Source organism: Pelophylax lessonae (assembly GCF_965119305.1).
Source record: "Pelophylax lessonae genome assembly, chromosome: 4".
In the NCBI taxonomy this organism is placed as follows: domain Eukaryota; kingdom Metazoa; phylum Chordata; class Amphibia; order Anura; family Ranidae; genus Pelophylax; species Pelophylax lessonae.
In genome coordinates this window covers 491,625,228-491,651,461 of record NC_138771.1, presented here as the reverse complement: position 1 = coordinate 491,651,461, position 26,234 = coordinate 491,625,228, and the positions used below count along the sequence as shown (strand labels likewise).

The 26,234-nt window shown below is 42.9% G+C and overlaps 1 protein-coding gene across 1 annotated transcript in view; it reads left to right on the top strand.

Moving 5' to 3' along the window:
- The window catches only part of LOC309554484 (protein mono-ADP-ribosyltransferase PARP12-like), a 50,101-nt gene extending 26,418 nt beyond the window's left edge, over nucleotides 1-23,683 (top strand). The window contains exons 9-12 of the mRNA XM_082256233.1: nucleotides 5,413-5,494; nucleotides 18,592-18,722; nucleotides 19,671-19,822; nucleotides 23,151-23,683. Of these exons, the coding sequence (XP_082112359.1) occupies nucleotides 5,413-5,494; nucleotides 18,592-18,722; nucleotides 19,671-19,822; nucleotides 23,151-23,458 (673 nt within the window). The 3' untranslated portion in view covers nucleotides 23,459-23,683. The remainder of the gene's footprint in view (nucleotides 1-5,412; nucleotides 5,495-18,591; nucleotides 18,723-19,670; nucleotides 19,823-23,150) is intronic.
- Nucleotides 23,684-26,234: the final 2,551 nt, after the last annotated feature.

Sequence of the window (26,234 nt, the reverse complement as noted above, 5' to 3'; positions counted from 1 at the left end):
TGCTCAATCCTCTAAAAGGCCCAGAGTTTTACTTTCCTCTGATCAGAGGGTGATGGTGCTGGGGCTGCTGTGGCTGGGGTCTCCCTATCGGGGTCCCGTTCATCTCTGGATCTTGTAGGGTCCGAGGTTGAGGCTGAGGTGGAGGGGGTTGATAGTTCTCCCCCGGGCTCGTCTGAAGAGCTTGCGCTCATGGATGAATTGGTTGCTTCTATCAAGCAAACGCTGCAGTTATAAGGATGAGCCCTGTCCCCCTGCTGCCTTGGCAGCTTATGGGATGAAGCGCAGACGCGCAACGTCGCAGGTTTTTCCTTGCACTGATGATTTTCAGAGTGCGGTTAAGGAACAATGGCGCAATATCCGAAAACCTTTTGCTGTGCCCAGTAGGTTCAAGCTGCGGTATCCGTTTACGCCCGCTACTGACGGGCGCTGGTGTGTACCACCTCCGGTGGATCACGCGGTGGCGGTTTTGAATAAGTCCACTGCGATTCCTACTGAGGATACCCCGGTGTTCTGGGATGCCACGGACAAGAGGCTGGAGTCTCTTGCTCGCCTTACCTATTCTAATATGGGTTCTATGCTGAAAGCTCTGTTTGCTTCGCTGATGGCGGCCCAGGCTGTCGCGAGCTGGACGCAGGTGCTTAGGCGCGTTTTGGTGGCTGATTCTGCCCCTCAGGCGACGTTGGATATGGTGGATCAAGTCCATCAGGGTGTCATGTATTTGTGTGATGCAGACCTGGCTACGGTTCCGTTGGCTGCACGTGTGCACGGTGTGGCGGTGTTGTCTCGCCGCCTGGTCTGGTTGAAGTGTTGGTCTATAGACCAGTCTTCGCGCAGGATCTTGGCCAATCTGTCATATGATGGTTCTTGCCTTTTTGGCGAATCCTTGGATACACTGATAAAGGGGATCACGGGTGGTAAGAGCGCGCTCTTGCCCCAATCTCACAAGGTTAAGGCGACTTCTGGTAAGAAGCATGCTTCCTTTCGGCCCTCTCACTATAAGGGCAAGCCGTTCAAAGGTCAAGGCTCCCAAAAGCAGCCGTGGACAGGTAAACAGAAGTGCGGCCAGTCTGGATCCGCTGCCCACGACAGTGCGGCCTGAAGGGGCGCCCTCACCCGGTTCTGGGGTGGGGGGACGCTTGCTCGGTTTTCCACGACCATGGCTGTCCCGTGTTCGGGACAGGTGGGTTCAGGAAATCGTTCGTTCTGGCTACAAGATCGAGTTTCTCTCTCGGCCGGAGAGCAGATTTTTCCCCTCAACGGGGGTTATATTCAAATCTGTTCACCGTGCCCAGGAAGGAGGGCAAGGTGCGTCCAATTCTGGACTTGATGAAGGCTCTGAACCGTTTTGTGCGGGTTCGCAAGTTCCGCATGGAATCTCTGCGGTCGGTGGTGGCTGCCCTGGTTCCGGGGGAATTCATGGCCTCCATCGACTTGAAGGATGCGTACCTACACATCCCCATTTTCGAGGGTCACCAGAGGTACCTTCGATTCGCCATTGCGGAGGATCACTACCAGTTCGTGGCGTTACCTATTGGCCTCGCTTCGGCTCCGCGGGTTTTCACCAAGGTGCTTGCACCACTGCTGGCTTTGTTAAGAGCCCAGGGCATCTCTGTCCTGGGGTATCTGGACGATATTCTGGTTCGGTCTGCAACCAGCCAGGGTCTGGAGACGGATCTGTCCGTCACGGTGCAGACTCTGCAGGAGTTTGGTTGGACGACGAACTCAAGACTCTTCAGGGAGAAGTCCAGTCCCTCAGGGACGTTCCGTGTTCGTCTCTGCGGAAATGCATGCGGTGTCTGGGACTGATGGTCTCGGCTTTCGAGGCGATTCCCTTTGCCCAGTTTCACACGCGGGGTCTCCAAGCGGAGATCCTGTCCAGGTGGGACGGGCGTCCACAATCTCTGGATATCCAGATTTCGTTGAGCCATCGCACCAGAAGGGATCTTCTGTGGTGGCTCCAGTCCCCGGCGGTGTCGGGGGGGAAAAGTCTTTTCGTCCTCTTTCATGGACGGTGATCACCACGGATGCCAGCCTGTCGGGCTGGGGTGGTGTTCTGGGCGTTCTGTTCGCCCAGGGAACTTGGTCGGAGGAGGAATCCTCCCTCCCGATCAACATTCTGGAGTTGCGTGCGATAAATCTCTGCCTTCAACATTGGACGGACAGGCTGCACGGCTGTCCGGTTCGGGTGCAGACAGACAATGCCACGGCAGTGGCTTACGTCAATCACCAAGGGGGCACCAGGAGTGCCCGAGCGGCTCGGGAAGTGGCCGACATTCTGTCTTGGGCCGAGACACACGTCCCGGCGATATCAGCGGTACACATCCCGGGGGTGGAGAACTGGCAGGCGGATTATCTGAGCCGCCAGACCCTGGATCAGGGGGAATGGTCTCTCCCCCCGGATGTCTTCCAGATGTTGTGCGCGAAGTGGGGTCTTCCGGAGGTGGACCTGTTCGCGTCTCGTCTGAACAACAAGGTTGAAAGGTTCGTGGCAAGAACGCGCGATCCTCGGGCAGACGCGTCGGACGCGTTAGTAGCCCCGTGGCATCAGTATCGGCTGCTGTATGCGTTTCCGCCGATTCAATTGCTGTCCAGGTTCCTTCGCAGGTTGCACTCGGAACCTCACACAGTGATTCTTGTGGCGCCCGACTGGCCTCGCCGGTCCTGGTACGCGGACCTCGTGAATCTGGCGGTCGACGCTCCTTGGCGTCTGCCTCTTCGAGCAGATCTTCTGTCTCAAGGGCCGATATTCCATCCTGCTTTACAGTCGCTGGCTTTGACGGCCTGACTGTTGAAACCAAGGTCCTGAAGGATAGGGGTCTCTCCCCGGAGGTCATTCACACTTTGATTAACGCGAGGAAGTCTTCCTCGGGGAAGGTCTATTACCGTACTTGGAAGGCCTATTTTGCCTGGTGTGAGTCCAGGGGTTTTTCACCTCGCACGTACTCGGTGTCTGGGGTGTTATCCTTCCTTCAGACGGGTGTCGACCAGCGTTTGGCCCTGGCTACGGTCAAGGGTCAGGTGTCTGCGCTGGCCGTTCTTTTTCAACGTCCTGTGGCGTCTAACTCTTTGGTTAGTACTTTTATTCAAGGGGTGAGACATCTGGTCCCTCCTAGAAGGGAACCTTTACCTCCTTGGGACTTGAATCTTGTTCTGTCCGTGCTACAACATGATCCCTTTGAACAGATCAGGAAGATCTCGTTGGCCTTGTTGTCCAATAACGTCGCCTTTTTTGGTGGCGATCACTTCGGCTCGCAGGGTTTCGGAGCTAGCAGCTTTGTCCTGCGAGTCTCCGTATCTGGTTATTCATCTAGATAAGGTGGTCTTGCGACCTAATTCTTCTTTTCTTCCGAAGAGAGTTTCGGATTTTCATCTTAGTGAGGACATTGTCCTGCCTTCGCCTTGCGCGAAGCCTAAACATCCGAAGGAGGTGGAATTGCATTCCTTGGATGTTGTTCGGGCGATTAGGGTTTACCTGACATCGACTGAATCTTTCCGCAAGTCGGATTCCTTGTTTGTCCTTCCTGAGGGACCTCGGAAGGGCATGGCGGCGTCGGCCTCTACCATCGCCAAATGGTTCGGACAGACTGTTGAACAGGCCTATGCTTTAAAGGGGAAAGTTCCCCCTGTGCCTGTGAAGGCGCACTCTACCAGATCTTTGAGTACGTCTTGGACCTGTCGTCATAGGGCTTCTGTGGCCCAGGTGTGTAAGGCGGCGACTTGGTCGACCGTGCACGCCTTCACAAAATTCTACAGAGTGGATGTTCAGGCATCGGCAGATGCTTCCTTTGGCCGCAAGGTTCTTAGTGCGGCAGTTCCTTAGAGCCTCTTGTTTAGGCTCCTTGGCTGTTTGGGATATATGTTCTTATCCCTGGGTTATTTGTTTTCCTGGGTTATTGCTTCTGTTGAGCAAGTTTTTTTCTCATGTTACCCAGCTGGTTTCCTTCCTTTGGTAAGGTTCCTTTCTTTGATGTGGAGACGGCGTTGCCTTAGGCGCGGCTGCGTTTCCCACCCCTCATGTTTGCACTGCTTTGGGACGTCCCCATTGTGACGAATATGAAGATGGCGGCGACTGTCGGAGGACTTAAGAGAAAACTGAATTTTTGTAAAATCTTACCTGTAAAATTCCTTTCTCTGAGTCCTCCGACAGTCGCCGCCCCCGCCCCTCTTTTGGGGTTGGTTGTATACTCTACTGCAATTCCACTGAAACTGAAGCATGGATACAGGAAGTGGGAGGGTATTGACTGAGGGGACCACCCCCTGGGGGTGGGATATGTTAAAAGCTTTTGTAATAACATATTCTGTTGCCTAGCTACTCCTTCGGAGCAAAGTCTAATACCCCATTGTGACGAATATGAAGATGGCGGCGACTGTCGGAGGACTCAGAGAAAGGAATTTTACAGGTAAGATTTTACAAAAATTCCGTTTTTTTTTTTTTAATGCTTTTTTCCTTCATTTCAACTAGTGAGTCAGCAACACATTTCTCTTAGGGTGTCTGCATTCTGTATGAAGTAGTAAGGCAGATACCTTTTGGACAATAGCACTGCTGGTCTGGGAATAGGTAGTGTTAGACTAGCAGGTTTAGATGGATTTGACTAACAAATTGAAGCTGAACTCCATCTAATACCTCAAAAGCAGTTACAGCAAACTATTTTTCCTTTCAGGTTAAATGTTTTGCATAAATGAAAAACAGTTAACCGGTAAACAGCAGACTATTCTTCTTTATTCAAATCAAGCAGTGAAGGGGTATAAAATCGAAGTGATAGACTGACGCGTTTCAGCCTCTATGGGCCTTACTCAAGTAATCACCTGGAAAGTATACTCCTTTTCTGCTTGATGTCAATAAAGAATAGTCTACAGTTCACAGTATGGCTGACTTTTTTGGAAATGCAATATAATGAGAGCAGGGCAACAGTGCGGCGAATGACCTAATTGGGACAGCTCTGCTGGGCTGTCAAACTATTCTATTTGGTCTTACATTATTGCTTAACCAAAGTAAGCAGCCATGTCCATAATAAATGGTTTGTCTCCACCCTCTAATTGCTCGGTCTGGACAGCTTGCTCTGTTAAAGTAGGTTAAAAAAATAAATAAATTCAGTGTCATGTTCACTAGGGAAAAATAAAGGAAAAAATCCTAGGATGAAAACAAATGCAGCCACCACATCTAAGAATTGGTAAGCCACAGTTTCATACAGGTTTGTTTTTTAGGTTTAATAACCAAGGTATTACCGTGCTGTGCTCACTAGGGTCAAAGTGACCGGTTCCCTTTTTAATAGTGGTTCCACCAGCTGCCCATATTTAGGTTTCTGCTGATGGAGCTGCCAGTAAATGTTAGGTTCACTTCACTGTGATATTGGAAGGTGACGAGGGAGAATGACTGACTGACTGACTGACTGACTGTTTTTGCTTTTCTAGAAAGTCTGATCCATCCAAAACCAGCGACAAGTCAACCCCGGAACTGTGGGACAAGGAACAGATACCCCAGGTTGGGTACAAGGTGAGAGAAACACAGCAGTAGGGCTTATTTCATTAAAGTGGGGCACTAATGTGTGTTTTCACAAGGAAAACCATTTTAATTCTTACTGGAACTTGCATCTAAAAGAAGGGTAAGAAAAGAAATGAAGAAATACCCACTAAACAAACCCAAGAACTATACCAGCGAGAAGCCCCCTCCCTTTCTCTATGCGGTCAATATTTAGTAATACTTTATATCAAACCCATGCTAAAGAAAGGAAGACCACAGAAATTCCGCAAAGTATCCCATTGCCCCAACTGTTTCCATGCGGCTAAGATATTAAAATCTACTCATGCTCTATTTTTGGGTTTTCAGCCACTGTGTCAGAAGAATTCACCCATGTATACCATAATTTCCTACATTTCTTTGGACATCTTCTAGCCTCATATGTCATCTCATACATTGTGATATCGAAATTTACTAGTTTTTTCCAAGCTATCAATTCAAGAGTAGTAGTACGTATCCAATTTATCGCTATAAATAAAAAAGTGTAGGAGCCTCAAGAAGAGCTTAGTTTCCGTATCCATCGTTTTCATCTTCCAGGACCCCTAAAACAGTGGTCCTCAACTCCGGTCATCAGGGCCCACTAACAGGCCAGATTTTAAGTATTACCTTGGGGAGATGCAGACTAGAATACTGCAATCACTTAGCAACAAATTATATCAGCTGTGATGTATTTCAGTTATCTTGCAAACCTGGCCTGTTAGTGGGCCCTGAGGACCAGGGTTGAGGACCACTGCCCTTAAAGACACACCAGGGGACTGCATATGGTTGGCAAATCAAAGGTATCAGAGATAAATTTGGTAACTTTTGACCATAAGGGTCTAATCTTGGGACACTCCCACACCATGTGTATAAATGATCCCCTGTTGGTTTGACATTTTCTAACCACTATCTGTATCCCTTTTCCGCATTTTAACCACTTTACCACCGGAGGATTTTGCTGTCTTATGTCCAGGCCACTTTTTGCGATTCGGCGCTGTGCGACTTTAACTGACAATTGCGCGGTCGTGCGACGCCGTACCCAAACGAAATTTACGTCCTTTTTTTCCCACAAACAGAGCTTTCTTTTGGTGGTATTTGATCACCTGTGCGATTTTTACTTTTTGCGCTATAAACAAAAAAAGAGCGTTTATTTTTAAAAAATAACAATATTTTTAACATTTTTTTTATATGAGATTCCCCCCAAAAAAGATGTAAAAACCAATTTTTTTTTAGTTTTGGCCAATTTATTTTCTGCTACCCATGTTTGGTAAAAAAAATCACAATAAGCGTATTTTGATTGGTTTGCGCAAAAGTTATTGCGTTTACTAACAAAGGGAAAGATTTCTGTCATTTTTGGTGTTTTTTTTTTTTTAATGCGTAATGGCGGCGATCTGCGATTTTTTTTTTTGCGACATTGCGGCGGACAGATCGGACCCTTGACTGACATTTTTGACACTTTTGGGGGTACCAGTGACATTACTGCAGTAATCAGTGCTATAAATATGCACTGTTACTGTAAAAATGACACTGGCAGGGAAGGGGTTAATTTTATTGGAGAGGGAGGGGTTAATGTATGCCTGGTGCTTACTGACGTGTGGAGGGGGAGGTGACTGAGTGAGCCAGGGACAGATCAGATGTCCAGCTATGCTGAACACTCCGATCTGTCACTCCCTGTCACTTGGGAGATCCACCCGCTTGTGTTTACACAGGCGGGCGGATCTCCACACTAGATCCCCGACGATCGGGGATGAGGGGCGGCGATCGCCGCTGCTCTTCCCCTGGCCCGACTCCCGCTGTGACCGAAAACAGCGGGAGCGAGCCTCCGGCGGCGCGCAAGCGCCGCCCAGAAGGGGGAGTGTCTGACGACGTAGTACTACGCCGTCAGACGATAACGAGCCACTCTGCCGCAGTAATATTACTGTGGGCGGAGGTAAAGTGGTTAAAGAGGCGCTGTGGAGTATAATAAATTTGATGCACATACCCTAACTGTAGCATTTTATCCCTGGAGGTAATAACTGTGTCTACGTAACTATCAAGGATCTCAATCCATAGTTCCTCCGTCAGATCAGGCCCTACATCCAGCCACCCTTCTCGTGCTTTGACATTACCTATTTTCAATAAAGGCTAGTGTCGAGTAGTAGTTAGAAACCAGCTTGGTATGCTCTGACCGTAATAAAAGCGCTTCCACTTTAGAGTTAACAAGGGACACGGTACCTAAACCATATTGGGCCAATGCAGCATGTGTAAGTTGCACATACTGGGAGCCAGGTACACCCCATTCCACCTACAGTCGAGAGAAGTATTTTAGCTTGCCCACCTCAAATACCTGATGAGCGTATTTCACTCCATATTGTGCCCACTGAGGCCCTTCGGGTATCTTTATAGAATTCCCCTAAATTCACATTAAACCGGAGTGGTGCATTTGGAGACCTAGGGCAGTATCATGCAAACCTATCTTAAAAATCCTTTTGGAGCCTGCCAATACCTCCATACCCCTTTCTGAAGGCACTTCCCCCCCTCTATAAAAGAAATTTAATAATGCTTCATATGACATAGCCGTAGCTGCGTTATTCACCTGAGGGAACATTCTCCAATGCCCATACACCAACTGTCAAGAAAGGTAGTACATACGCAAATCCGGTAAAGCTAGCCCGCCCCTAATCACCAGAACCTGCAATATTTCAAGGCACACCCTGGGAGGGTTAGATCCCCATAAAAAAAGAAGTAAGCAACCAATTAAAATATTGAAAAATTTTCTTAGGGATATAGACAGGAGCATTTGGATAAAATATGTAGAGACTTTAGCAGATAAATCATCTTAAACAAATTTATTCTCCCCAATAAAGTTAAAGGAAGATCCTTCCATTTTTTTTTTTTTTTTTTTAGCCTTTTCTTTAAATGTAGTGATAATAGGCCACAAATTGTACATATATGAATTTACCGAAAGTTGGTGAAATTATTATCATGGAATGTCTGCCGCTTAAACTCAAAAGTTTAAACGTTCTTTAGTTTTTGATTATGTAAAGAAGCATAAGCCTCATATTATTTTGCTTCAAGAGACGCATTTGCAGGGCTCTAGACCCTTTCCCCATGTTAGTGAAGAAGAGCACTTTCCCTCAATCCACAACTTGGCAGGATCAGGGGTCTAGGAGGGGTTCCAAGCCGCGGAGCTTGGGAGGGAATCCCATGCGCCTGCTCAATGGGGAATGAACGTGAAAAAGCAGATGCTTCCATATTCCCTTTCAGCTAGCCTTCCAGAAAATCTTCAGGTTGCTTGCCCTCCACCCCCCTCCAGAAAGCCTACTAAACGAATATTATTTTGTCTCTTTCCTCCATGTCGCCAAGCTTATCAGTGTGGGCTGCATGCTCCTTTTGAGCCGCATGTATGAGTTTTGCAGTTGCATGTGTGAGTACTCCAGTGGACGCACCACATCTCCAGGTCACTGATTCTGTGTTCTGCTTCAGCAGCCCTTCCCTTTTACTGTCTGCATGTCCGGTTTTAGGGACAGTGATTCAATCTATGTGCTCAGTGAGGGTAGACTGACATGATCTGTTTAAGTAAAGGCTCCTGCTCCCCTTTCTCTCTTCCTCTCCCACCAGAACCTGCAGTCTATACAATGAATGTCCCCTCCTCAGAGAACGATCCCTCTTAGGCAGAGGGCTTACCCTCAGGGATTCTTCTTCATCTGCAGCCGAGGATTTTGACAGCGCCTGTGGCTCCATCTCCTCCTCCACTCCTTTTGATTTCTGGCCATGTTTTTCTGCCATCTTGAGAGCCCCATTAGAACTTGGCCAGCCTCTCTCCCAGGGATTTCCTCATAGGCGGCCTGCTCTTTACCATAGCCATGATTGTGCCTGACAAAACGCTGCAATAGCCCTTCTGTTTTTGTGCAGTTTCGACCCTCGACCACACAGGATGCCTTCAGGATGTAGGACCAAAGTTCTCTCCTGCTGCTCTTCACTCGCCAGAAGCTTCTTCTTCCTCTTCAGAAGCTTCTTCTTCCTCTTTCTTCTGTCGTCCCTTCTAGTGCCATTAAAGTTTGACGTATATGGTTCTTTGAAGCGCTAAATACAATGGATGTGGTACGTTTTACAATAGCCAATCATTTTTTTTCTAAATGGTACACCAGAAACACTATTTGAAGGCCGTCCCATGTACATTTGGCTATATAATTTATCTGCTTATGAGTTGTTGAGATAAGATCAGTTCTTCACATTGCCCATTAGTTTCAGGCTATGGAGGGTGATAAAGTGGCATTCTGAAAGGGGAACACTAAAGTGCAGTCACTATGCAACACTATTAACCAGTTCCCGCCCGCCCTATTACAAAACGACGGCGGGAATGTGGTTGTGTTATCCTGACCGGACGTCATATGACGGCGGCAGTATAACACAGCTCTGGGCGCCCCCCGGGGGTGTGCAGAGCGGCGATCGGTGATGCGAGGTGTCAGTCTGACACCCTGCACCTCCGATCTCGGTAAAGAGACCACTGACGTAGCTCTTTACCATGTGATCAGCCGTGTACAATCACGGCTGGTCACATCATAAACAGGAACAGCCGTTGATCGGCTTTCCTTAGTTCGTGCCTGACAGGCACGAGTAAAGGAGCGCCGATCGGCGGCTCCCCTGACAGGGGGGGGGGGGGTCGGCACTGGCAATCAGATCATTGATTACCAGTGCAGACCCTTGGGGGGGGGGGGGGATGCCACTAGATCCACCAGGGATGCCCACTATGACCCCAGGGATGCCCACTATGGCCACCAGGGTGCTGGTCGGATCCGCAATCCAGGATAGCTTCATACAACAAAAGGAATGACCGCACTTCCGATGAGTTTCAAAAAGGAGTGTCTTTATTCCACATCAATCGGCAAATACAGATACACACTGTGAGTGCAGGACAATCGGTGGACGCGTTTCACGACTGGATGTGTCGCTTATTCATCACCAAGTTCACTCTGGATGTGCATCGGCCATATATACACCCCATACATACAGCTGGCAACAATTGGAGTCATCAAACTAGTTGTTCCTCCCCTTGGTCAGCTGTTGGGAATCTATAGCTAGATTGCACAGACAGAGTGATCCCAACAAATCCAAACTCCAAAACACTTGTGCAAAAAACATTTTACATATATAAATGTCAATCAAAATGAATATCCATAGTGGTAAGTGCTCAAGTAAAGAAAAATAGAAAAACATCAATAATAAAAACATATTCAGTGTATGTGATACGTTTATCATATATATATAATAAAAAGAGAATATATGTGTATATGAAGTATGAATAAAAAGAATATGTATTAAAGACCTTGTGAATAACCATAAAATAAAAGTAAATTAAAAAGGTATAAAGTGATAATAATATATTGTTGTAAATAATAATAATGATGATAATGTGACGTGTCACAAGAAAATTCTTGATGTTTAAAGAAGCCGTTTAACCGGCCAAGAAGAAACATATGTAGTGTATTAAAAAACGGAGCAATATAATTATAAAATATATAAAAAGTATATGAAAAATATAGAGAGCTCCAATCAGTGATTTCTACCCAACAATCATAGATAGAACAATACAGTGATATATCTTTGATGAAAAATTGTATATAAATTGCCGCTTCGATATCTATAGGATACATTTTCTATAAAACATTTACAAATAGTGAAACACTAATAAACCTTGTATAAGAAAAAATCACAAGTGTGTGAATCATATATAGAAAATTATTATTTCCATATATCAATGGATATATATGATTCACAATAAAGAGTATGACATGTATAAAATATAATACGATGCATAGTGACATAGTTTATATTCTTCTTTGGTTGTGTAAACAGCGATAAATAACAATCAATGTAGACACATTGTGGCAACCTGTTGCTGTTTTGAAGAATGTTGCAAATGTCAGTGTGCATCTCCTTTTTCATAGGCAAAATTTCTCATCTGGTGTTAAAACCACAAAACCTCTATTTGGAAGAAAGTTTTACAAAAAAGACGACCAAAAAGAGGGAGGGGGGATTGTTGGGGAAAAGAAAAAACGAAATACAAAACAAGGAAAATCGGGTATAGATAGCTATATGTCAGTAGGCTAGATTGGCTAAAATTAGCTCTCCATTTTAATTAATCAGCCATATTTATAGGAGACCCGATATGTTAAAATCGGCCGGTCTATGGGTAAATGTGGGAGTTTATCTCATCTAAATTGGTCTAAGCACTCAAAAATATTTTGATTATTGTGTTATTTAGTTTTTATTACTATTATAATCTATTTTGTAGCTCTGAATGCTGACCTCATCCACAAATCCCAGAGGCAGGGGAAGGAAGATTTGGGAACGAACCTCCAATGTAGTGTAATAATTATGTATTATAATACTAAAGATCTATGTCAATACAGATCTATGTCTATACAGATGACTCCAGCACTCTAGATAGAATATATCTGATATTCCATTGCTTACATGTGCACATCATGTGCAAGCATATAGAGTCCGGAGCTCTATCTGTAATTCTCACAGATCTTGAGAAAAAACTTTTTTGGTGCCTTTTAAGCTCATATATGTATACATTCAGACTAAAATGAAAAATGGTCTCAAATGTTTATTACAGGGAAAACATTTCCTTATATATTTTTACTGGATGTTTTATGAGTTTTATCAAAGTTTCATTTTATGAAAAATGGTCTCAAATGTTTATTACAGGGAAAATATTCCTTTATATATTTTTACTGGATGTTCTATGAGTTTTATCAAAGTAGGGAAATATTTATGATCATTTTTCTGGATCAATATTATACTAGTATGAATACCAGTATAACTAATAGATATTAGGTATAAAAATGTGTCACGTCCCACTCAAAATTCATACCTTCAGGTAATCTTGTATGGAGTTTAAATATCCAGAAAACTTCGCGTTTGCAAAGTATCTGAAAAATATCTCCTCCTCTTTTGGGTTTTGAGATTTTTTCAATGACTTGAACCATGACCAGGGAAATATCTCCTTCATGTAGGCCATTAAAGTGACGAGCGACATTGGTTGATTTGAAGCAACGAATGTCACTTAGATGTTCTCTAAATCTATCTTTGAGTCTCCTAGTTGTTCTGCCCACATATTGGGCCGAACACTTTTTGCAGGTGATTAGATATATAATATAATCAGAATTGCAGTTGAAAAACTTGTCTATTTTATAGATCCTGCCACTAATGGTGGATTGAAAGTGGGGACTTTTTAGAATATGGGGACAGGTGACACAATCCTGTGCCCCACATCTGTAGTTTCCTCTACAGTGCAACCATGTTAGCGATGGGGGGGCCCTTTTGGTTTGATACATACTAGGGGACAATACATTTCCCAAAGTAGCCGCCCTTTTCGCCACAATATTGAAACCCTTTCCCAGAATATCATTACATGCATGGTCTAGATATAAAATGGGTAGATGTTTATTAATTATAGATTTTATGTGGTTAAATTCTAGGCTGTATGGTAATGCCAATGTGACTGAAGATGTAGATTTATCTTTTTTATGTTTCCTTTTTTTTCTAATATTTTTGTCACTAGAGGGACTCTTTGTCGTTTGTACAACATTAGGGTCAAATTCCTGGTTTATGGGAGCAGTATGGTTAGGTGCAGCGAGTTGCAAAAGATCAATGCGATTTCTCTCAAGGGCCAATCGATAGGCTCTGTCCAACATCCACCTAGGATAGCCTCTCTGGAGAAAGCGCTGGTATAGGGAATGTGATTCCTCTTTAAAGGTGTAATTGTCGCTGCAAATCCTTTTAAGCCTCAAAAATTGCCCCACAGGGATTACTCTATCTCCTGCATGACTCAAAGTAATGTCCAGAAATACAATTTTATCTAGACTGGAAACTCCCGTAAAGGAGAGGTTCAAATCATTGTTGTTCAAAAACATCATAAATGATTCAAAATCAATGGATTTATGACTAATGAATAGTAGATCGTCAATATAGCGACGGTACAAAAAATTGCTATCCCTATAATGGGTTTCCACCTCCAAAGATGCGGGACCTCTCCCACCAACCCATGTAGAGATTGGCTAGGGAGGGTGAGAACTTAGCTCCCATCGCTGCCCCGCATCTTTGGAGGTAGAACATGTCATCAAAAACAAAATAGTTATGTGTCAATAAATAATCAAGAATTTCTATCAAAAAAGCCTGTAAAGTAGATGACATCTCCGTGTATGTTTCCAAGCTATAGCCAACCGCTTCCAAAGCCAAAGCGTGTGGAATGGAGGAGTACAGACTGGACACGTCACACGTGATCCAGCTGTACTCCTCGGACCATACAAAAGAGTCCATAATTTTTAGCAGATGGTTTGAGTCTTTCAAATAGCTTGGAAGAACTTGCACTATATGTTGGAGTTGTCCATCCATCCATTCTCCTAGTCGTTCGTTAAGGGAGCCAATGCCTGATACAATTGGGCGTCCATGTACTGGATCCAATCCCTTGTGTATCTTTGGCAGGTGGTGAAAAATTGGTGTTATTGGGAACTCTGGGATCATGTTTTCAGATTCCCTGATGGAAAAAGCACCTATGGCTGCCCCTTTTTTGACAAGTTGCTTTAGGACATTTCTAAACTTGTTGGTCGGGTCACTTTTTAATGGTTGGTATGTATTTGTGTCCATCAGTTGTCTCAAAGCTTCAGCTTTATAGTGTATTTTGTCGAGAACCACTACGGCTCCCCCCTTATCCGCATTTTTGATGATGATGGAATCATCTTCCTGTAATAATTTCAACGATTTCCTTTCATTTATGGACAGATTGTCTGCGTTGATATTTACATGTGTAGATAGGTTAGAAGCCAGCTTAAAAATGTCCTTTTCGACTAGTTTTTGGAACTTATCCATTTCAGCCGATCGGGATTGTATGGGATAAAAAGATGATGGTATGTTCAAATTTACCCGTTGTGTTCCCTCATCCCTATCTGGACCCTGTGGACCTTTTTTGTGGACCCTGAGGATAATATGATTGAAGGAATCGATCTGGACTCCAATCCTCCCGACAATAGCCAAATACATTCTCCAACTTTATCGTTTCGTGAACAATGTGCTGTGTCGGAACTAGAGGAACTAATCCATGAATCACATTCAATATATCCAGATAGGGATGAGGGAACACAACGGGTAAATTTGAACATACCATCATCTTTTTATCTATATTTATAGAGTCGTTTCCTCCCTATATAGAAAGCCCCAGGCAGGTAACAGCCTATTGCATGCAAAGTCGGGACATCCTCTCCACACAATAAAAGGAATCCCTGTGGGGCAATTTTTGAGGCTTAAAAGGATTTGCAGCGACAATGACACCTTTAAAGAGGAATCACATTCCCTATACCAGCGCTTTCTCCAGAGAGGCTATCCTAGGTGGATGTTGGACAGAGCCTATCGATTGGCCCTTGAGAGAAATCGCATTGATCCTTTGCAACTCGCTGCACCTAACCATACTTCTCCCATAAACCAGGAATTTGACCCTAATGTTGTACAAACGACAAAGAGTCCCTCTAGTGACAAAAATATTAGAAAAAAAAGGAAACATAAAAAAGATAAATCTACATCTTCAGTCACATTGGCATTACCATACAGCCTAGAATTTAACCACATAAAATCTATAATTAATAAACATCTACCCATTTTATATCTAGACCATGCATGTAATGATATTCTGGGAAAGGGTTTCAATATTGTGGCGAAAAGGGCGGCTACTTTGGGAAATGTATTGTCCCCTAGTATGTATCAAACCAAAAGGGCCCCCCCATCGCTAACATGGTTGCACTGTAGAGGAAACTACAGATGTGGGGCACAGGATTGTGTCACCTGTCCCCATATTCTAAAAATTCCCCACTTTCAATCCACCATTAGTGGCAGGATCTATAAAATAGACAAGTTTTTCAACTGCAATTCTGATTATATTATATATCTAATCACCTGCAAAAAGTGTTCGGCCCAATATGTGGGCAGAACAACTAGGAGACTCAAAGATAGATTTAGAGAACATCTAAGTGACATTCGTTGCTTCAAATCAACCAATGTCGCTCGTCACTTTAATGGCCTACATGAAGGAGATATTTCCCTGGTCATGGTTCAAGTCATTGAAAAAATCTCAAAACCCAAAAGAGGAGGAGATATTTTTCAGATACTTTGCAAACGCGAAGTTTTCTGGATATTTAAACTCCATACAAGATTACCTGAAGGTATGAATTTTGAGTGGGACGTGACACATTTTTATACCTAATATCTATTAGTTATACTGGTATTCATACTAGTATAATATTGATCCAGAAAAATGATCATAAATATTTCCCTACTTTGATAAAACTCATAGAACATCCAGTAAAAATATATAAAGGAATATTTTCCCTGTAATAAACATTTGAGACCATTTTTCATAAAATGAAACTTTGATAAAACTCATAAAACATCCAGTAAAAATATATAAGGAAATGTTTTCCCTGTAATAAACATTTGAGACCATTTTTCATTTTAGTCTGAATGTATACATATATGAGCTTAAAAGGCACCAAAAAAGTTTTTTTTCTCAAGATCTGTGAGAATTACAGATAGAGCTCCGGACTCTATATGCTTGCACATGATGTGCACATGTAAGCAATGGAATATCAGATATATTCTATCTAGAGTGCTGGAGTCATCTGTATAGACATAGATCTGTATTGACATAGATCTTTAGTATTATAATACATAATTATTACACTACATTGGAGGTTCGTTCCCAAATCTTCCTTCCCCTGCCTCTGGGATTTGTGGATGAGGTCAGCATTCAGAGCGACAAAATAGATTATAATAGTAATAAAAACTAAATAACACAATAATCAAAATATTTTTGAGTGCTTAGACCAATTTAGATGAGATAAACTCCCACATTTACCCATAGACCGGCCGATTTTAACATATCGGGTCTCCTATAAATATGGCTGATTAATTAAAATGGAGAGCTAAGTTTAGCCAATCTAGCCTACTGACATATAGCTATCTATACCCGATTTTCCTTGTTTTGTATTTCGTTTTTTCTTTTCCCCAACAATCCCCCCTCCCTCTTTTTGGTCGTCTTTTTTGTAAAACTTTCTTCCAAATAGAGGTTTTGTGGTTTTAACACCAGATGAGAAATTTTGCCTATGAAAAAGGAGATGCACACTGACATTTGCAACATTCTTCAAAACAGCAACAGGTTGCCACAATGTGTCTACATTGATTGTTATTTATCGCTGTTTACACAACCAAAGAAGAATATAAACTATGTCACTATGCATCGTATTATATTTTATACATGTCATACTCTTTATTGTGAATCATATATATCCATTGATATATGGAAATAATAATTTTCTATATATGATTCACACACTTGTGATTTTTTCTTATACAAGGTTTATTAGTGTTTCACTATTTGTAAATGTTTTATAGAAAATGTATCCTATAGATATCGAAGCGGCAATTTATATACAATTTTTCATCAAAGATATATCACTGTATTGTTCTATCTATGATTGTTGGGTAGAAATCACTGATTGGAGCTCTCTATATTTTTCATATACTTTTTATATATTTTATAATTATATTGCTCCGTTTTTTAATACACTACATATGTTTCTTCTTGGCCGGTTAAACGGCTTCTTTAAACATCAAGAATTTTCTTGTGACACGTCACATTATCATCATTATTATTATTTACAACAATATATTATTATCACTTTATACCTTTTTAATTTACTTTTATTTTATGGTTATTCACAAGGTCTTTAATACATATTCTTTTTATTCATACTTCATATACACATATATTCTCTTTTTATTATATATATATGATAAACGTATCACATACACTGAATATGTTTTTATTATTGATGTTTTTCTATTTTTCTTTACTTGAGCACTTACCACTATGGATATTCATTTTGATTGACATTTATATATGTAAAATGTTTTTTGCACAAGTGTTTTGGAGTTTGGATTTGTTGGGATCACTCTGTCTGTGCAATCTAGCTATAGATTCCCAACAGCTGACCAAGGGGAGGAACAACTAGTTTGATGACTCCAATTGTTGCCAGCTGTATGTATGGGGTGTATATATGGCCGATGCACATCCAGAGTGAACTTGGTGATGAATAAGCGACACATCCAGTCGTGAAACGCGTCCACCGATTGTCCTGCACTCACAGTGTGTATCTGTATTTGCCGATTGATGTGGAATAAAGACACTCCTTTTTGAAACTCATCGGAAGTGCGGTCATTCCTTTTGTTGTATGAAACACCAGGGATAGCAATCGGGGCTCAGGGAGCCCCCCATTGCCCTCCCCATCAGTGATGCCCACCAGTGTCCTCCCTACCAGTGTCCTCCCTATCAGTGCTGCCCACAAGTGCCCATCATTGCCATCCTTTAGTGTCGCCCACCAGTGCCCATTATTGCCCACCAGTGCCGCCTATCAGTGCCCATTAGTGCCGCCCGTCAGTGCCCACCAGTGCCGCCTATCAGTGCCCGCCAGTGCCACCTATCAGTGCCCGTCAGTGCCACCTATCAGTGTCCATCAATGCCGCCTATCAGTGCCCACCAATGCTGCATATCTGTGCTACCTATCAGTGCCTCCTCGTCAGTGCCTGTCAGTGCAGTCTCATCAGTGTTCATCAGTGCAGGAAAAAACTTATTTATTTACAAAATTGTATAATATAAACAAAAAAACTTTTTTTTTTTTTTCAAACTTTTCTGTCTTTTTTATTTGTTTAGCAAAAAGTAAAAATTGCACAGGTGATCAAATACCACCAAAAGAAAGCTCTATTTGTGGGGGGGGAAATGACATCAATTTGGTGTAGGTACAGTGTTGCATGACCGCGCAATTGTCATTCAAAATGCAACAGCGCTAAAAGGGGAAAATTTGCCTGGGCAGGAAGGGAGGGAAGTGCCCTGTATTAAAGTGGTTAAACAGGAAGCCGAGCCTGAATATGTGTATGACTGACCCTATGTACCTATAACTGTACAAGCATAATATATGGGTAAACACTGAAAAAGTTCTTTGCACATGCCAATGCCGTGAAGGAGATTCTGATCTGATTTGGTGATTCCATTCCAGCTTGTTCCTCTTCCTGTGTCTTCAGAGGAGTATAAGGCGTTACAGAGCATGTTTCAGCGCACCGTTCCTGCAACCCACATACAGAGCATCGAGCGGATCCAGAATCTGGCACTGTGGGAGGTCTATCAGTGGTGAGCTCCATTCTTACATGGCATTTGGTCGCTTCCTTTTACTTCAAAATTTAAAAACTCCAGGCAAACGGAAAATTATTAAAAAGAAATACCAATATGAGAGCTGCTTTACTTGCCAAATTGATTTTTATTGCTGGCTATCAGGTCTGAAGATTTTTACAGCCCTGTCTGGTAGGACATGGAACCTGATTTTTATCTACTGAAGCGAAGTGACACTTACTGGTCCTGTCTCTTCCCCAGCCTGTGATTGGACAGTGAAAGGAGAAGCAGCAGACTGGTTAGCTGATCTCTCTCTCTCTGCTGTCCTGGTATCAGCATGTTCTTTTTTAGCACTGTAGCACTTAAGCACACCTAATTGGAAACGTGTGCTGCTTTTCCCTCTCCAGTCTGAGTTTTGCTGTACAGGACATACAAGAGACTGATACAAAGTCAAATACAGGTACTTATACTGCTTGTTTATAAAAGTATATCTCTAAAAATGTGCTATTGAATACAGAGCTGCAATAATATGTGCCTTTTTATATGCTTTAACATGGCAGCTTTTTACCGTCATGACTGAGATGCTATTGGCTGAACAGGGGTGGGGGTGCCCAAACAGGACTTTTCAATATGTTTTTAGTTAACAAACAACATAGAGACAGACAATACAAATGCACAGGTAATGGTAATTGTACAGGGTGTAAAGTACAACAGGACTATGAAGTAACATCAAGTCAGAAAAAGCATCTACATTACATACATACATTACATACATTACTTACAAGCATCACACATGTCAGTCAAAGTAATTGAAGAAACCAGAGTGTAACACTGTTACCACTTGCCCATAGGAGGGTCAAACAGATCTTCTATATACATCCCTAGTCTCGTATTATGGGTCAGGTCTGTTCCCTCCCCAACCACATGCCAGCAATTCCTAATAGTGGTAACTCTGTAAACGTTTTGCAGGCAGAAGGAGCAGATGAAGAAGCGCAATGGTGGTCAGGAGATAGATGAGCGCAAAGTGTTTCATGGCACCAGCGCCAGCCTGGTTGATGCCATCTGTCAACAGAACTTCGACTGGCGTATCTGCGGGGCGCATGGCACAGCATACGGGAAAGGTGAGGATATATTTGGGCTCTCAAATCTGCTTCAGCCTAGGAAGCCACGGCATGTCTGAATGTGCTAGGGATACATTTCTGAAGTTATAGTGAATAGTTATTTGTGTATTTGTCTTACAAAAGTGAGTTGGCTTATCGCTAGCTTGGTCTCGATCATCCTGATCCTCGCTTCACAACTTAGTGGATCATTATCTGGGGTCAAGTATGCGGCTACCAAAACGTCAGGACCGTGCTGTAATTGTTATTACATTTACTAAATATATTTTTAATTTTATTTATTATGGGTACTTATGCCATCAATTTACGCAGCGCTTTACATATATATTGCACATTAACATCAGTCCCTGCCCTCAAGGAGCTTACAATCTAAGGTCCCTAAATCACATTCATATATACACATACAGTGCATCCGTAAAGTATTCACAGCGCTTCACTGTTTCTACATTTTGTTATGTTACAGCCTTTTTCCGAAATGGATTAAATTCATTTTTCCCTCGAAATTCTACAAACAATACCCCATAATGACAATGTGAAAGAAGTTTGTTTGAAAGTTTTGCAATTTATTAAAAATAAAAAAAACAAAAAAAAATCCCATGTACAGAAGTATTCACAGCCTTTGCCATGACACTCAAAATTGAGCTCCGGTACATCCTGTTTCCACTTATCATTCTTCAGATGTTTTTACAACTTGATTGGAGTCCACCTGTGGTAAATTCAGTTGATTGGACATAATTTGGAAAGGCACACACCTGTCTATAGAAGGTCCCACAGGTAAAAGTCAATGTCAGAGCACAAACCAAGCCATGAAGTCTAATGCCCTGTACACACTATCAGATTATCTGAAGACTTTTGTCTTCAGATTTACCTTTTCTATGTAGTGCAAGGGCCTGCCGGATTGCATACAAATTGAAAGTGTTTAGGTTTGACCTCATATTATATGGTTTTGGTAAGTCTGCAGACAAAAGTCTTCAGATAATCTGATAGTGTGTACAGGGCATTAGGAATGGTCTGTAGACCGGTAGATACAGGATTGTATTGAGGCACAGATCTGGTGAAGGGTATAGAAAAATGTCTGCAGCATTGAAGGTCCCAATGAGCACAGTGACCTCCATCATCTGTAAATGGAAGAAGTTTGGAACCACCAGGACTCTTCCTATAGCGTCCGCCTGGCCAAACTGAACGATCCAGGAGAAGGGCCTTAGTTAGGGAGGTGACCAAGAACCCGATGGTCACTCTGACAGAGCTCCAGCATTTCTCTGTGGAGAGAGCAGAACCTTCCATAAGAACAACCATCTCTGCAGCAAAAATAGGTGTGCCAAGCTTGTAGCATCATACTCAAAAAGACTTGAAGCTGTAATTGGTGCCAAAGGTGCTTCAACAAATTATTCAGCAAAGGCTTTGAATACTTATGTACATGGGAATTTTTTAGATTTTTATTTTTAATAACTTTGCAAAGATTTCAAACAAACTTCTTTGACGTTGTCATTATGGGGTATTGTTTGTAGAATTTGGAGGAAAATCATGAATTTAATCCATTTTGGAATAAGTCGGTAACATAACAAAATGTGGAAAAAGTGAAGCGCTGTGAATACTTTCCGGATGCACTGTATTGGGGCCAATTTATACAGGAGCCAAGTAGCCTACAAGCAAGTCTTTGGAGTGTAGGAGGAACTGGAGCACACAGGGAATCCCTCACAGGGAGAACATACAAACTCCAGGTAGGTAGTGCCCTGGTTGGAACCGACCACCCTAGTGCTGCTAGGCAGAAGTGGTAACCACTTAGCCACTGTGCTGCACCTTATTCAGAATCCATGCAAAGGAAAAGCCTACTCAAATGTGGCATACCTAGATAAGGTTAGAAAATGTAACAGAACAAAATCTGCTAAAAATGATTCTCTGCTGAGCCAGCATCCTAAAGGTCGATTTAGACGTGTCTAAATCTCCCTTTCCTCTGAAGCCCAATTTGCGTTCAGATTGCACTCCAGAGGTTACTGACCGGCGGTGAGGAAGGGAAATGACACCTGCTCACTGCCTGTTTTAACCTCTGTTTTGCTGACAAACTTGACGCTGTTGCAGGGCGTTTGCGGCGCTTCCCCATTTTACTTGAATGGGTAGCTGTGAGGGGGCACCCGTCGATCGCTATGTCGGGTGAACTTTGCTGCGGGCACAAACATTGCGGCCGTGGCATGTGAACATCCCCTTCCACTGTCTTTTCCAGCTTAAGGGGGGTCAGTATGTTGGTGGGTGGCAAAAAGAATGCTCAACTGTGTATTTTTGCCACTCCCCAAATTCAAGTCTAAACAAAACCTAAATATTTTATTAAATATAATTTGGTCTCCAGTGATTGTAACAAACCTAAAAAGCTGATACTTTTTGTATATGGAAATATTATAAGCCCTATCCATAGGCAACCGAGTATATGTGTGCAAACTCCAATTATCTATATAGATTATATGAACAGATCACCAGGGTCCATCATTTAATGGGCACATCACAACATTCAGTGCTTGTAATGCTGAAATATGCAGGTGGTCTGTATAGAAAATCCAGCAAGGCCTCCAGATGCTCGATCATGTATACATCATCGATTCCCAGGATATATATAAAACTGGGATGGCACCAATAAGATGTTCTAGCCCGATTTGTAGGACAGGGCCTGCTAGTGCTTTTACAGTCACTCAGCTAAGGCCCCTTTCACACCAACGGACCGATCGGGTCCGCCTGTCTGGTTTTTCAGGCATACCTGATCGAACCACCCATTGTTCTCTATGGGGAGGTGGATGTAAACAGACATGTATCCGTTTACACCCACCTGCATCTCATCGGGGCTGCCAAAAACAGATGGATGGGGATCCGTTCCCCATCCGTCTATCGGATTGGATGACAATCGGGTGGAAATGGATAGGGGCTGCATTGATTAGACTACACTGATGGGCGCTGATGAGGCTGCACTTATGATGGGCACTGAAATGCGGCACTGATCGGTGGTGCAGAAAATGATCAGTGCCCTGATTATCAGTGTAAATGTGTGATTGGACACAGCTGCTCACATGGTAAAGGGGCACTGTATTGGCCCTTTACCTCGATCTGCGATCAGCTGCGTCCGAAAGATATAGTGATCACAGAGCACGCCCGATGCGCGCACCCCAGGGAATGCACATTAGGTGCATTCTGGGAGGACTTTAATGGATGTCCTCCCAGAACAACAGAGCAGCGCTGTGGCCGTCTTTTGGCTATGGCGTGATAGTGAAGCACTTAAATTGACAGTTGATGTGAACCTGGCGTTTACATACTGCATTCTGATCTTGCTGCTTCTTTTCTCTCGCAGGCAGTTATTTTGCCAGAGATGCTGACTATTCACACAGGTACTGTAAGAACGCCGACTCTGGACAGTACGTCATGTTCGTGGCCCGAGTGCTGGTGGGAGATTTCATCCGTGGCTCGTCCTCGTACCTCCGCCCACCTGCAAAGTCTGCCTCCGGATCCAGCTTCTATGACAGCTGTGTGGACAGCGAGAGCAATCCTTCCATATTTGTCATCTTTGAGAAGCACCAGATCTACCCTGAATACCTGATTCGGTACACAGAGAAACCAGCCGACCTGCAGTCAAAGCTGGGTGCACTGCGCCTTTGGTAGGAGGGGAGGCAGAGTCACAAGCGGACTTTCTGTTTTACTGTCACATCATAAATGCACACTTCTACTATAGAACAGGTTTTAGATTAAATTATATGTAAATTCTAACTTAATGTAGTTTACCTTCTGCACTGTATACCAAAATTTTTTTTTTTTTTTTTTATAAAATCCCTTTTCCACCTTTTTCTTTGCTTAGTCCCTATCTCAGTGCTTCTCATATCCAACCGCCTTTTTCGGTCACTTCCTATCTACATGCATACATTCCAACACTGGCTGCACATCATGGTTCTGGACTGGCTACCTACTTGAAACCTAAAAGATGTGCTGTCCTTTTCCCACCATGTCCCAAGCTAATGGGAAAAAATAAAAGCTTGTACTGGAGCTCCGCTGTAGAACTAGGTACATTTTTAATAGTAATTGTTTATACTTTGGGCCATACTCTGTCTATTTTAGCCATAGTTTAGGGTGAAAAGCCCTATTTTAACTACGATTTATAAGGAGTCCCTGTACATTTCAAACTTTTTGTACACTAGAGAGGCCTTCAATGAAATTATTTTACCACTTTCACTGAAAAGGCCCTGCCATTTTTTTGTATCGACATTCAGAAGCTCTGCATTGAACCTGTGCTGGGAACAGAGTTGTAGAGCTGACCTAAATCAGAAAACACAGACCGAGTTGACATGTGCCTCTTTCTTCCTGAGCAGTCATGGAGCCCCCAAAAATATTGCAGCACAAGAAATGACCTGTCCCCACTCATTCCCCCGCAGTGTATGCATTTCTACTGCTAAGAGTGGCACCGCACATTGCATGCAGAGATAAGATGGGTGGACATTGCTGAGCTCTGATTACAGCTGGCGGGGGGACGTCAAATGATTTGCAATGGGAAGCACAGGATAGCTAGTTTTCCACAGGCAGCCAGGATCAACTTCCTATGCAAAAATGTAAGCCAAAAGATGATCAGAAGGCTGTATTCCCCAACATAACCTGTTGGAAATGGGGGGGATGGGAATTTGCTTTTTTTTTTTTTTTTATTGCTACAGATATCAGTTTAAACCAAAGATCTGTGGTGATCAAAAAATCGTAGCTTAGGCTGGACCACTATCAGAAATGCATGCATCGCCTTGACATGCGTTGAGCTGTGTTCTTTTAAGAATTTCATTCCATTGACAAGAAGAAGAATTCAGGTCAATGGCAACAGACAGGACGACTTTATTGGTGTGAACAGGTTTTACTGAAAACAATTTATTTTCACCCATTTCTGCCTTTTTAACAAATGGAAATGCATCCGGTAAGGCCGGTAGATTTTGTATGTTTCTTTTTAGAAATGTCATAAACAAATCTGCATTGAAAGGCTTGTACATGTGCATACACTTTTCATCATGCTCTTATTTCTATTCACATTCTAATTCTTCCAGCTGCTTCCAGATTCATCAGGTTGTCGCATAGAGATTACACAGTCCTCCATAGCCACTAACATTTTAATTATTGTTATATTTGATTTGATTCAAAATCGTGTATTTGCGCTGATCAATGTTTGAATAAGTTCAAAGAAAAAAATGCTAACTTCTAGAGTTTTAAAGTTTGTAAAAAAAAATATATATATGCTGTATATTTTCATTAATAAAGTAAATTGTCTGAAAAAAGTTCTGTGTGTACAAGGTGTATTGCAATTCATTGGGCTGGCGCTTGTCAGTACTTGAAGTCTATACATTCATTGAAGACCAATGACCACACTAAGAATCCAACCTATCCATTCGGTAGACTCCATCAGTTTCACCGAGAATGCAGCCTATCCATTCACTAGAGACATCACTGGTAATGCATCCTACACATTCACTAGTGACTTTAACAAGAATGCAGCTTATCTATCAGGGCCAGATCGAACCTGTCTGATCTGGGGATGCAGTAAAAGAAAAAAAAAAAAAGTCAGGGGGCATGCTGTCAACACTTTCATTCTATCTTCACTATTAGGCTATCCCTGTGTTGTTGTCTCTCCAACTATCTATGCTGACACTGTATGTGAGTGACTGACAGCCTGTCAGACAGTGTGACAGAGATGAAGAGAGCCTATATTTTTTAATCCATTCAGGGTTTTGAGTACCACAAGTCAGGACCCGGAAGTAAAGCCTAACATTACTTTTGTGTAGTGCAGAGGTGGTGAAAGAGTGAACAGGAAAATGTAAAATTTAACATAAAATACTTCCTGCAATTTTCCTTGCCTGACCAGCTCCATGTCAGCCACCTCCGGGTATGCCCCACCCACCCCCATGCTATCCGGACCAAACTCATAAATGTGACCTCCACCAGCCAGGACAGCGTTACATAACTTAACATAACTAGAACTTTGTGTCAGGGTAGGAGTCTGCGCTGACATGGAGCTTGTCACAAAAAGGAAAATTGCAGTATTTTATGTTTAATTGTACATTTTCCTGACAGCTCAATGTCAGCCACCTCCGGCAAATAACTAGATACCAGGGTGGGATGATGCTAAAATATTTTAATTATGGCTGCTGGCCAAAGAGTGTGTTTTTTTTTTTTTTTTTTTCCAAAATCCACAGTAGTTCATACAAACAGGTCAATATGATAGTGAAAGACAAAAGCATGCATGGATGACCAGGTTGCTGCCTTGTAAATTGTTTCTGGAAAAACTCTATGGGCAGCCGCCCACACGTTAAAACGCTTCTTGCGGAGTGAGCAGGTATTCCCTCTACAGGTGCCAATCACTTATCTTTGTATGTCAAGAGCGAACGCTTTTACAAGCCAGAAGACCATAACCCCA